The sequence below is a fragment of the Apodemus sylvaticus genome, chromosome X (genome assembly GCF_947179515.1).
Source record: "Apodemus sylvaticus chromosome X, mApoSyl1.1, whole genome shotgun sequence".
Classification (NCBI taxonomy): Eukaryota; Metazoa; Chordata; class Mammalia; order Rodentia; family Muridae; genus Apodemus; species Apodemus sylvaticus.
Window position 1 is genome coordinate 151166467 of NC_067495.1, and position 13623 is coordinate 151180089.

A 13623-nucleotide genomic window follows, 5' to 3' on the forward strand; every position below is an offset into this window, starting at 1 on the left:
CACCAGCTTTCCATCAACTCCTTCATGGTCTAAGCTTGTCTGTCCTAGAACTGGATCTATATACTGACCTTAAACTCAGAGATCTGAATGACTCTGTCTCCTGAATGCTGGGATTAAAGGTATGAATCACCACACCTGGACTTAAGCTTTTCTCTACTTGGACATTGCTCTGTACCAGGCTGGATTTGAACTCAGAGATCTGGTTGCCTCTCTCCCCTTGTCTCCCTCCATCCATCCATCCATCCATCCCTCCCTCTCCCTCCATCCCCCCCCCCTCTCTCTCTCACACACACACACATAAAGGTGTGAACTACCATGCCTGTACCAAGCTTTTCATATCCACTATTCCTCAAGACCTGGATCAAAAACCTGTGTCCTCCATCTCTGTATTGTAGTTCATTCCAGATTAAAAGTACAAATGAAAACAATAACCAACTAGTAATAATGTCTAACATGATATAACTATTCCTTGTTAAATGGCAAAGACATAAACAATAATCTTAGCTGGGTGGGATTTTGCCCCAAACTAACCAGTCTCTTATTCTGTTCATCTCCTTGTATACAGGATTCAGCTTCATTGTACTTCCTAAGGCCTCTAATTACTTGAATCATACATTTTGTATTTTTCCTTTCGAAGTTTGCCACACATGATCAAAATGCTATTCATGAGAGTAAACCACAGCACAGTTAAAACTTGGTTGATTTTTACTTCCTTTGTCAAGAGCATTAATCTGGTGAATGTTTTCACTTTATCCTCAGGCAGACTCTTCAGACAATGTCAAAAAGCAGCTACAATATTTACCAAAATATCACAAGAAGATATGTCTCTAGGTCACATACTAAAAATTTTCTCCTCTGAAGCATCTAGATCCAGGACTGCATAGTTCAAATCATCCTCAGCATCATTCTCTTCCACATTCCTATTAGGATGTCCCATTAAGTCCCACTGAAAGAATTTCAGTGCTTTCCAAATTCAAAGTCCAAATCTACATTTCTCCAAATAAAAACATGATCAGGTTTATCACTGCAATATTGCAAACCCTGGTATCAACTTCTGTTTTGGTTAGATTATCCATTGCTGTAAAGACAAATCATGACCAAAGCAATTCTTATAAAGGACAACATTTAATTGTGGCTAGCTTATAGGTTCAGAGGTTCAGTTCATTATCATCAAGGCAGTAAGCATAGAAGGGTCCAGGCAGGCATGGTTCAGGAGGAGCTGAGAGCTCTACATCTTGATCTGAAGACAAAGAGGAAAGGACTGTCTTCCAGGGAGCTAGGAGGAGGGTGTAAAAGTCTAAGTGCAAAGTGACACACTTCCTCCAACACGGCCATAACTAATCCAACAAGGCCACACCTCCTAATAGTGCCAAGCATATTCAAACCACCACAGTTTTCCCTGTAGCCTAGCTGTCCTGACTCTTGATCTATAGACCATGTTGGTCTGTAACTCATAAAGATCTGCCTGCTTCTGCCTCTCGCATGCTAGGATTAAAGGCATTCAACGCCACTGCAAGGCCAAAGTATCTATTCTTTATGCTATTAGATTAAGACATAAGAGCTAATTATAATGTTTTTCATTTATATTTAGTCACATTTGTAATGAAAAAAGCTGTATTACAAAAGTTCAGGAAATGTTGTTTAACGAAGTACAAAAGTCTCTTCCTTTTTTTCCCAGTTCTTGTTTATTTTGAGACTGGCCTTTTATTTTATTTTTTACTTTTTTATTGAATATCATCGTCATTTACATTGCCAATGGTAAAACCTTTCCTGATATCCCCCATCCCCTAAGACCCCCAAGCCCTCCCCCTCCTCCTTCCCCCTGCCTCCATGGTTATGCCTCTCCACCCAACATACTCCCTGCTCCCCCCAACTTGGTTTCCCCTTGTTCGGGCCTCTGTTGAGCCTTTATCTGACCAAGGACCATTCCTCCCACTGATGTTCAACAAGGCCTTCCTCTGCCACATTTTTGGCTGGAACCACGTGTGCCCCTTGGTTGACGGTTCAGTCCCTGTGAGTCTTGGGGTGTCTGGGTGACTGAAATCATTGTTCTTCCCATGGGGCTGTAAACCCCTTCAGCTCCTCTGGACCATCCTCCAGCTCCTCCATTGGGAACCCCATGCCAAGTCCATTAGTTCGTTGCTAGCATCTGCCTCTGTATTTGTAAGGCTCTGGCAGGGCCCCTCCAGAGACAGCCATGGCATATTCCTTTTGGTATACACTTCTTGTCGTCCATAGTAAGGTCGGGGTTTGTTGATTGTTTATAGGATGAATCCCCAGGTAGTGCAGTCTCTGGGTGACCTTTACTTCAGTCTCTGTTCCACACATTGTCTCCCTTATTGTTCCTGTGACTATTTTGTTCCCTTTCTTAGAGGAACCGAAGCACTCTCACTTAAGTCCTCCTTCTTCTTGAGCTGGATGAATTGTAACTTATTTATTTGAGCTTTTGGGCTAACATCCACTTATTAGTAAGTGAATACCATGTGCATTCTTTTGTGATTGGGTTGCCTCGCTCAGGATGACACTTTCTAGTTCCATCAATTTGCCTAAGAATTTCATTAATTCATTGTTTTTAATAGCTAAATAATATTCCATTGAGTATACATACCATAGATCTATATCCATTCCTCTGTTGAGGGATATCTGGGTTCAAATCCAAGGCCTATACCTAAACATAGTAAAAGCAATATACTGCAAACTGGTAACCAACATCAAGTTAAATGGACAGAAAATTGAAGCAATCCAACTAAAATCAGGGACCAGACAAGGTTGCTCATTTTCTCCCTATCTATTCAATATAGTACTTGAAGTTCTAGCTAGAGCAATCAGGCAGCAAAAGGAGGTCAAAGAGATACAAATTGGAAATGAAGAAGTAAAAATATCACTATTTGCAGATGATATGATAGTATACTTAAGCAACCCCAAGACTTCCACCAGAGAACTCCTAAAATTGAAAAACAACTTCAGCGAAGTGGCTGGATATAAAATTAACTCAAGCAAATCAGTAGCCTTCTTCTACTTAAAGGATGAACAATAGGAGAAAGAAATTAGGGAAATGGCATCCTTCACAATAGTCCCAAATAATATGTCATACCTAGGTGTGACCCTAACAAAGCAAGTGAAAGATCTATATGACAAGAACTTTAAGTCTCTGAAGAAAGAAATTGAAGAAAGTCACAGAGGGTGGAAAGATCTCCCATGTTCATGGATTGGCAGAATCAATATAGTAAAAATGGCCATCTTGCCGAAAGCAATCTATAGATTCAATGCAATTTCCATCAAAATCCCAAATCAATTCTTCATCGATATAGAAAGAGCAATTCTCAAATTCATCTGGAATAACAAAAAACCCAGGATAGCAAAAACTATTCTCCACAACAAAAGATCTTCTGGGGGAATCACCATCCCTGACCTCAAGTTCTACTACAGAGCAGTAGTGATAAAAACTGTTTGGTATTGGATGCAGATAGGCAGGAAGATCAATGAAATAGAATTGAAGACCGAGAAATGAACCCACACACCTACGGTCACTTGATATTTGACAAAGGAGCTAAAAACATCCAGTGGGGAAAAAAAGATAGCATTTTTAACAAATGGTGCTGGATCAACTGGAGATCTGCATGCAGAAAAATGCAAATCGACCGACCCTTTCTTATCTCCTTGTACAAAGATCAAGTCCAAGTGGATCAAGGATCTACACATAAAACCAGACACACTGAATCTTATAGAGGAGAAAGTGGGGATGAATCTAGAACACATGGGCACAGGGGGAAAGTTCCTGAACAGAACACCAATGGCTTATGCTCTAAGAACAAGAATCAACAAATGGGACCTCATAAAACTGGAAAGCTTCTGTAAGGCAAAGGACACAGCCAATAGGACAAAACGGCAACCAACAAATTGGGAAAAGATCTTTACCAACCCTATATCCGATAGAGGGCTAATATCCAATGTATACAAAGAACTCAAGAAGTTAAGACTCCAGAGAGTCAAATAACCCTATTAAAAATGGGATAAACAGAGATAAACAGGGAATTCTCAAATGAGGAAACTCGAATGGCTCTAAAGCACCTAAAGAAATGTTCAGCATCCTTAGTTATCAGGGAAATGCAAATCAAAACAACACTGAGATTCCACCTTACACCAGTCAGAATGGCTAAGATGAAAAACTCAGGGGACAGCAGTTGCTGGAGAGGATGTGGGAAAAAAAGGAACACTTCTCCATTGTTGGTGGGATTGCAAGCTGGTAAAACCACTCTGGAAATCAGTTTGGTGATTCCTCAGAAAATTAGACATAGTACTACCTGAGAACCCAGCTATGCCACTCCTGGGCATATACCCAGAAGATACGCGTACATGTTATAAGGACACATGCTCCACTATGTTCACAGCTGCCTTATTTATAATAGCCAGAAGCTGGAAAGAACCCAGATGTCCCTCAACAGAGGAATGGATACAGAGATTGGCCTTTTTTAACCCCTGGCTAGTCTAAAACTTGCTGTGTAGACCAGGCTGGCCTCAAACTCAGAAATCTGCCTTCTCAATACTGGATTAAAGGAAGGCATTAACACATCCCACATTTAACAAAGTATTACTGGATTAGTATTCTAAATATAGAATATAGAGACAAGCAGTTCTCTAGAATTCACTGTCCAAATGAATTCAAGGTTCAATGAGTGACTTTGTCTCAGAAAACAAGGTGAATTGAGAAGCATTACCTTCTTAGACCTGGAAGACTTTTTCTTTGACTAAAAGGATTCTTCCAAGAGTGGTTTTATAACTATGGCTTGGAATGAGCTTTGTAAACCAGAGGCAACAAAAGCGAGTATTATATGAAATGTGAATAAATTTTAGAAGTTAACCAAACTGGAAAACTAGAAGGGAAAACAGTAACCAATAAAACAAGTAAGAACAAATCATGATTTGAATATGTTTGGCCCAGGGAGTGACACTATTAGAAGGCATGGTCTTATTGAAGTAGGTGTGGCTTTGCTGGAAGAAGTTTGTCACTGTGCATTTGGGTTTTTATAACCTCCTCCTAGCTGCCTGGAAGACAGTCTTTTCCTCTTTGTCTTCAGATCAAGATATAGAACTCGCAGCTCCTCCTCTATCATGCCTGCCTGAACTCTGCCAAGGTTACTGCACTGATGATAATGGACTGAACTTCTGAACCTGTAAGCCAGCCCCAATTAAATGGTATCTTTTATAAGAGTTACTTTGGACATGGATTCTCTTCACAGCAGCAGCAGCAACAACAACAACAACAACACACACACACAAACAAACACATGGTATATATATACATATATAATTATATACATATAGAACTATAACTATAGAAGGAGAAAAGAGACATGATCAGATAAAGTACTTAAAGAGCTTGACAAGTATTTCTAATAACTAATGTCACACCAAATTATATAATGAGGTAAGACATCATCATACAAAATAAACTAAGACCCTCTGTGTGCATGTGTGTACAAGTGTGAATGTCCATCTTTGTCTGCCTGTCTGTCTCTCTACCTCTGTTTGTCTCATTATACATAAAAACATAATATCCAAACTACTTAAATCAGAATGAAATAATGCTTGATGGTGTCCAGATTAAGGGAAGCCAGCAAAGATAGTGTTAGTAAATGAACAGAACCAAAGATTGTTTCTTGGTAGCCTGAAGAAAACAGTATTTTAGTAGCAAAGTAACCAACTTCATGGTTAGTGATGAAAAAAATCTACTAAGTCAAGGTTTAGAAATTATTGGTAAAATAGATACACTGGCACCATTTAACAGACTTAAAATTTTGACTCATGTCAAATAAAGGTTTTGTTTGTTTGTTTTTATAGTAAAGGCTAGTTTGAGGCTTTTATTTGTTTTTCAATGTTGAGAATTGAATCCAGAAATTTATGCATGTTAGGCAAGCACTGTAGAACTGAACCACAATATTGAGTTGGTACTGTTATTTTTATATTACCACTGTCTACAGTATCAGGCATATAGACGATCCTTAATAAATATTTTAAAAGAATAAATGAAATATGTACATTTGAAAGTATAGTATACATAAGTATTATATCCAAAGGTACATATGGCAGCACTATTTACAAACATACTAATAAAACTTAGAAGAAATATCTCATACATTTATCTGTTTATGTCTTTATTGTCTATACCACAACCGAGTTCTAAGCTCTTTGTTCTTCATTAAAATACTTTACAATTACCAAAGCCACATATCAAAGTTACTTGAAATATTTAGTGTCAGCCTAAATATGAGGGAGCAAGCAAAAGAACAATGAAACAATCACAGTTGTTAGTGAAAGGATAATATAAATGACTAACCTGGGTTTTCCATTGACATAAAGACAGTTTCTCCTGAGAATGGGAACAGGGTAAGTGTATCTTCGTAGACCATTTTGTGTTTGAAAGTATATCCAGAAAAGAAGATAGATAAGAATTCTGTCTGTGCTCCAACACTGAGAATGTACCAGTATGCCACCTCATGCAAACAAACTGTCAACTCCAAGCTATCAAAAACATAGCCATTGATGCCTACAAAAGCAATTGAGAATAAGAGGTTTGGTTGTATCCTGGATTTGTTATTTTGTATATGATTGTTAGGATACAATTAGAATTTATCATATATTATGTCTATTACCTTACCACAGAGAACAGCTACCAGTCAAGGAGACTATTAATATTTAATCACCCAACTCCAATTCCAAAGTGAGAAGAGTCATGAACCAACCTGTACCCTCAGAGCTCCCAGGGACTAAACCACCAACCAAAGAGTACACATGGAAGGACCCATGGCCCCAGCTGCATATGTAGAAGAGGATGGTCTTGTAGAACATCAATGGGAGGAGAGGCCCTTGGTTCTGAAAAGGCTTGATTTCCCAGTATAGGGGAATAGCAGGGCGGGGAGTCAAGAGTGGGTGGGTTGGTGAGCATGGGGAGGGGGAATGGGATAGGGCCCAAATGCTAGGGCACCTACATTTATAAAAGAAACTTTACACTTAAAACACCCACTGAGCCCCACGCAATAATAGTGGGAGACTTCAACACCCCACTCTCACCAATGGACAGATCATGGAAACAGACACTAAACAGAGACACAGTGGAACTAACAGAAGTTACGAACCAAATGAATTTAACACATATCTATAGAAATTTCACCCTAAAACAAAGAATACACCTTTTTTCTTTCTTTTTTTACTGGATGTTTTCTTTATTTACATTTCAAATGTTATCCCTTTTCCCAGTTTCCCCCCTCCCAGAAACCCCCTATCCCATCCTCCCTTCCCATGCTTCTATGAGTGCTTTCCTCCACCCACCCCACTCCCACTTCTCCGTCTTCAATTCCCCTACTCTGGAGCATCTATCAAGCCTTCATAGGACCAAGGACTTCTCTTCCCATTGATGCTTGGCAAGGCAATTCTCCACTACATATGCAGCTGGAGCCATGTGTACTCCTTGGTTGATAGTTTAGTCCCTGAGAGCTCTGGGGGCCTGGTTGGTTGACATTGCTGTTCTTTCTATGAGATTGCAAACCCCTTCAGTTCCTTCAGTTCTTTCTCTAAATCCTCCATTGGGGACCCTGTGCTCAGTCCAATGGCTGGCTGCGAGAGTCCGCCTCTGTATTTGCAAGGCTCTGGCAGGGCCTCTCAGGAGACAACTATATCAGGCTCCTGTCAGCAAGAACTTGGCATTCACAATAGTGCTGGGATTTGGTGACTGTATATGGGATGAATCCCCAGGTAGGACAGTTTCTGGATGGCCTTTCCTTCAGTCTCTGCTCTATACTTTAGCTCCATATGTACTCCTGTATTTTGCTCTCCTTCTCGGAAGAACCGAAGCACCCACACTTTGATCTTCATTCTTCTTGAGCTTCATGTGGTCTGTGAATTGTATCTTGGAATTATGAATTGTATTCTGAGCTTTTGGGCTAATATCCACTTATCAGTGAGTGTATACTATGTGTGTTCTTTTGTGATTGAGTTACTTGATATTTTCTAGGTCCATCTATTTTCCTAAGAATTTCATGAATTCATTGTTTTTAATAGCTGAGTAGTACTCCATTGTGTAAATTTAAGACATTTTCTCTATCCATTCTTCTGTTGAAGGACATCTAGGTTCTTTCCCACTTCTGGCTATTATAAATAAGGCTGCTATGAACATAGTGGAACATGTGTCCTTATTACATGTTGGATCATCTTCTGGGTATATGCCTAGGAGTTGTATAACTGGGTCCTCAGATAGTACTATGTCCAATTTTCTGAGGAGCCGCCAAACTGATTTCCAGAGTGGTTGTACCAGCTTGCAATCTCACCAGCAACGGAGGAGTGTTCCTCATTCTCCACATCTTTGTCAGCATCTGCTGTCACCTGAGTTTTTGATTTTAAGGAATATACCTTCTTCTCAGCACCTCATGGTACCTTCCCCAAAATCAACCATATAATTGGGCACAAAACAGGCCTCAACCAAAACAAGAATTTGAAATAATCCCATGCATGCTATCAGATCACCATTGGTTTTCAATGACAACAAAAACAAAAGGAAACACAAATACCCATGGAAACTTAACTATTCTCTACTCAATGATAATTTGGTTAGGTAAGAAATAAGAAAGAAATTAAAGACTTCCTGGGATTTAATGAAAATGTTGAAACATCATACCCAAATTTATGGAACACAATGAAAGTAGTACTAAGAGGAAAATTAGGGCTGGAGAGATGGCTCAGTGGTTAAGAGCACTGACTGCTCTTTCAGAGGGCCTAAGGTCAAATCCCAGCAACCACATGGTGGTTCACAACCATCCGTAATGAGAGCTGACACCCTCTTCTGGTGTGTCTGAAGACAGCTGCAGTAGTACTTACAGCCAGAACGAGCAGAGGTCCTGAGTTCAATTCCTAGCAACCACATGATGGCTCTCAACTATCTGTACAGCTACAGTGTACTCTTATACATAAAATAAATAAATCTTTTAAAAAAAAAAGAGGAAAATTCATAGCACCAAGTGCCCTGGCAAAGAATCTGGAGAGATCTTACACTAGCAACTTAACAGCACACCTGAGAGCTCTAGAACAAAAAGAAGCAAACACCCATGATGAGTAGATGGCAAGAAATAGTAAAAACTCAGGGCTGAAATCAACCAAATAGAAACAAAGGGAACTATACAAAGAATAAACAAAACCAAAAGTCTGTCCTCTGAGAGGATTGACAAGATAGATAAACCCCTAGCCAAACTAAATAAAGGGCCCAAAGGAAGTATCCACATTAAAATCAGAAATGAAAAGGGAGACATAACAACAGAAAAGGAAGAAATTTAAAAAATCATCAGGTCCTACTACAAAAGCCTATGCTCTAAAAAAACTGAAAAATCTAGAATAAATGGATGGTTTTCTAGAAAGATATCAAATTTAAATCAAGAACAAGTAAACTATCTAAATAGGCCCAAATTGCACAAGGAAAGAGAAGTCATTAAAAAACTCCCAACCAAAAAGAGCCCAGGGTCAAGACAGATTTAGTTCAGAATTCTACCAGACCTTCAGAGAAGAACTAATACCAATATTTCTCAAACTATTCAATAAAATAGAAACTTAAGGAACATTCCCTAATTCATTCTTTGAAGCCACAATTACTCTGATAGCTAAACTACACAAGGATGGTACAAAAAAAATGAACTTCAGACCAATCTCAATTAGGAATATAAATGAAAAAAATACTCAATAAAATTCTTGCAAACCTAATCCAAGAACACATTAAAACCGTCACTAACCACAATCAAGTAGGCTTCATGCTAGGGATCAAAGATTGGTTCAAAATACAAAAAAAAAAATCCATCAACATAATTCACTATGAAAACAAACACACACACAAAAACACATGATCATCTCCCTAGATGCAGAAAAAGCATTTGACAAAATACAACACCCCTTCATGTTGAAAGTATTGGAGAGATCAGGAACTCAAGGACCATACCTAAATATGATAAAAATTTATTGCAAACCAACAGCCAATGTCAAATTAAATGGAGAGATACTTGGAGCAATCCCACTAAAATCTGGTAAAAGGGTGACCACTCTTTCCATATTTATTCAATGTAGTACTTGAAGTGCTATCTAGAACAATTAAGACAGCAAAAATAGATCAAGGGGATACAAATAGGCAAAGAAGAAATAAAGGTATTACTATTTGCAGATGATATGATAGTATACATAAGCAACCCCAAAAATTATACTAGAGAACTTCTCCAGCTGATAAACAACTTCAGCAAAGTGGCAGGATATAAAATTAACTCAAATAAATCAGTAGCCTTCCTTTATACAAATGACAAACAGGCTGATAAAAAATTAGGGAAACAACTCCCTTCATAATAGCCACAAATAATATAAAATATCTTGGGGTAACTCTTACCAAACAAGTGAAAAATCTGTATGACAATAACTTCAAGTCTCTCAAGAAAGAAATCTAAGAAGATCTCAGAAAATGGAGAGATCTCCCATGCTCATAGATTGGCAGAATTAACATAGTAAAAATGGCCAACCTACCAAAGGCAATCTACAGATTCAATGCAATCCTCATCAAAATCCCACCACAATTCTTCAAAGTCACAGAAAGAGTAATTCTCAAATTCATCTGGAAAGGCAAAAACTCCAGAATAGCAAAAACAATTCTTTTTTTTTTTTAACTTTTTTAAATTAGATATTTGCTTTATTTACATTTCAAATGGTATCCCCTTTGAACAATTCTTAACAATAATAGAACAGCTGGGGGGAATCCCTGACCTCAAGCTTTACTACAGAACAACAGTGATAAAAACTGCATGGTATTGGTACAGAGACAGATATGTTGATCACAATGGAATAGGATTGAAGACCCAGAAATAAAACCATACATTTACAGACACTTGATCTTTGACAAAGAAGCCAAAACTATACAATGAAAAAAAGAAAAAAAGAAAGCATCTTCAATAAATGGTGCTAGTCTAACTGGCTGTCTGTATGTAGAAAAATGAAAATAGACCCATATTTGTCACACTGCACAAAGCTCAAGTCCAAGTGGATCAAGGATCTCAACATGAAACCAGATACATTGAAGAGAAAGTGGGAAAGAGACTTGAACTAATTGGCACAGACAGAAATGTCTTAAACAGAACACCAATGGCTCACAGTTTAAGATCACAGTCGGTAGAGCATGAGACTCTTAATCTCAGGGTCATGGGTTCGAGCCCCACGTTGGGCGTTTCCTTGCAAATCAAAACAACCCTGAGATTTCACCTCATACCAGTCAGAATGGCTAAGGTCAAAAACTCAGGAAACAGCAGGCGCTGGCAAGGATGGGGAGAAAGAGGAACACTCCTGCACTGCTGGGATTGTAAGATGGTGCAACCACTTTGGAAATCAGTCTGGAGGTTCCTCAGAAAACTGGGCATGGCACTTCCGGAGGACCCTGCTATACCACTCCTGGGCATATACCCAGAGGATTCCCCAGCATGTAATAAGGACACATGTTCCACTATGTTCATAGCAGCCCTATTTATAATAGTCAGAAGCTGGAAACAACCCAGGTGTCCCTCAACGGAGGAATGGATACAAAAAAAATGTGGTATATTTACACAATGGAGTATTATTCAGCCATTAGAAACAATGAATTCATGAAATTCATAGACAAATGGATGGAGCTGGAGAACATCATACTAAGTGAGGTAACCCAGTCTCAAAAGATCAATCGTGGTATGCACTCACTGATAAGTGGATATTAACCTAGAAACTTGGAATACCCAAGAAATAATCCACATATTAAATGATGTCCAAAAAGAACAGAGGAGTGGCCCCTGGTTCTGGAAAGACTCAATGCAACAGTATAGGGGAATACCAGAACAGGGAAGTGGGAAGGAGTAGATGGAGGAACAGAGGGAGGGAAGAGGGCTTTTGGGACTTGCGGGGAGTGGGGACCCAGAAAAGGGGAAATCATTTGATATGTAAATAAAGAATACATCGAATAAAAAAAAGAATTGATAGATGGGACTTCATGAAACTGTAAAGCTTCTGTAAGGCAAAGGAAATAGCCAATAAGAAAAATTGGCAATACACCCAGAGAGGCAGCCTGCACAGGTTGAGTCCGGCCCTGCAGAGCGGAGGATCCAATCCAGAGACCTTGGGCAAGAATCTCTGGATCAGGAACAGCCTCGACCACAGCGCACCAACTCCAAGTAGCGCAGGAAGACAGCTAGGAAGAGGCAGCCTGCACAGGTTGAGTCCGGCCCTGCAGAGCAGAGGTTCTACTCCTGAGGCCTCTGGCAAGAGCCTTCTGGTCTCCGCCTCTGGATCAGGAACACCCTTGGCTACAGTGCATGATCTCCAAGCAGTGGAGGAAGCCAGCTGTCAGCCAGTGAGGAGGAGACAATCAGCACAGTCTGCATCCAGAGCTGATCAGAGCCACAGAGGTACATACCCAAATACAACCACAAGAGAGTGGTTCTCGGCTGCCATCTTTGCTCCTGAGACTGTGCAACAGATTAGTAGGCAGGTCTCATCAGAGTAGAGGATCACTTGGGACACACCGCACCAGGACTCCACCTGTACCCAGGAACTCTGCAGCACCACAGCAATTTGTGCCAGGAGAAAGCAGCTCACCCAGGGTTGTTGAGATAGGCCTACAGGCACACACACAGGAGGAGCAAGCTCCAGCAAGTGATATGAAGGCCCAACTAACACCAGAGATAACCAGATGGCAAAAGGCAAACATGGGAACATTGCTAACAGAAATCAAGGCAATATGGCACCATCTGAACCCAATTCTCCTACAACAGCAAGTCCTGGATACCCCAACACACCAGGAAACCAAGATTTGGATTTAAAATCACAGGTCATGATGCTGATGGAGGGCATCATGGAGGGTTTCAAGAAGAACATAAATAACTCCCTTAAAGAAATACAAGAGAACACAAGTTAACAGCGAGAAACCCTTGAAGAACTAAGGGAAAACACAACAAAACAGGTGAAGGAATTAAACAAAGCCATCCAGGATCTAAAGAAGGAGGTAGAAACAAAAATCGAAATCGCAAAGGGAGACAACTCGGGACATAGAAAACAGGAAAGAAGTCAGGAGTAATGGATCCAAGAATCAACAACAGAATACAAGAGATGGAAGAGAGAATTTCAGACGCAGAAGATACCATAGAAAGCATTGATACAATACTCAAAGAAAATGAAAAATGCAAAAAGCTCCTGACCCAAAATATCCAGGAAATCCAGGACAAAATGAGAAGATCAAACCTAAGGATTATAGGCATAGAAGAGAGTGAAGATCTCCAACTGAAAGGGCCAGTAAATGTCTTCAACAAAATTATAGAAGAAAACTTCCCTAAACTAAAGAAAGAGGTGGCCATGAACATACGAGAAGCCTACAGAACTCCAAATAGATTTGACCAGAAAAGAAATTCATCTCGACACATAATAATTAAAACACCAAATGTACTAAACAAAGAAAGAATATTAAAAGCAGTAAGGGGAATAGGTCAAGTAACATATAAAGGTAGACCTATCAGAATTACACCGGATTTCTCACCAGAGACTATGAAATCCAGAAGAGCCTGGGCAGACGTCATGCAGACCCTAAGGGAA

At 39.6% G+C, this 13623-nt stretch overlaps 1 protein-coding gene across 9 annotated transcripts in view; it reads right to left on the minus strand.

Annotated features, from left to right (window-relative positions):
- Positions 1–13623, minus strand: part of F8 (coagulation factor VIII) — a 201958-nt gene that overhangs the window by 91675 nt on the left and 96660 nt on the right. For 7 of the 9 annotated variants that reach the window (XM_052171818.1, XM_052171820.1, XM_052171819.1 and 4 more), the window contains one exon: positions 6338–6547. The exons of the other annotated variants lie outside the window; for them this stretch is intronic. In XM_052171818.1, coding sequence (XP_052027778.1) covers positions 6338–6547 — 210 coding nt within the window. The remainder of the gene's footprint in view (positions 1–6337; positions 6548–13623) is intronic. 9 annotated transcript variants of the gene reach the window in all.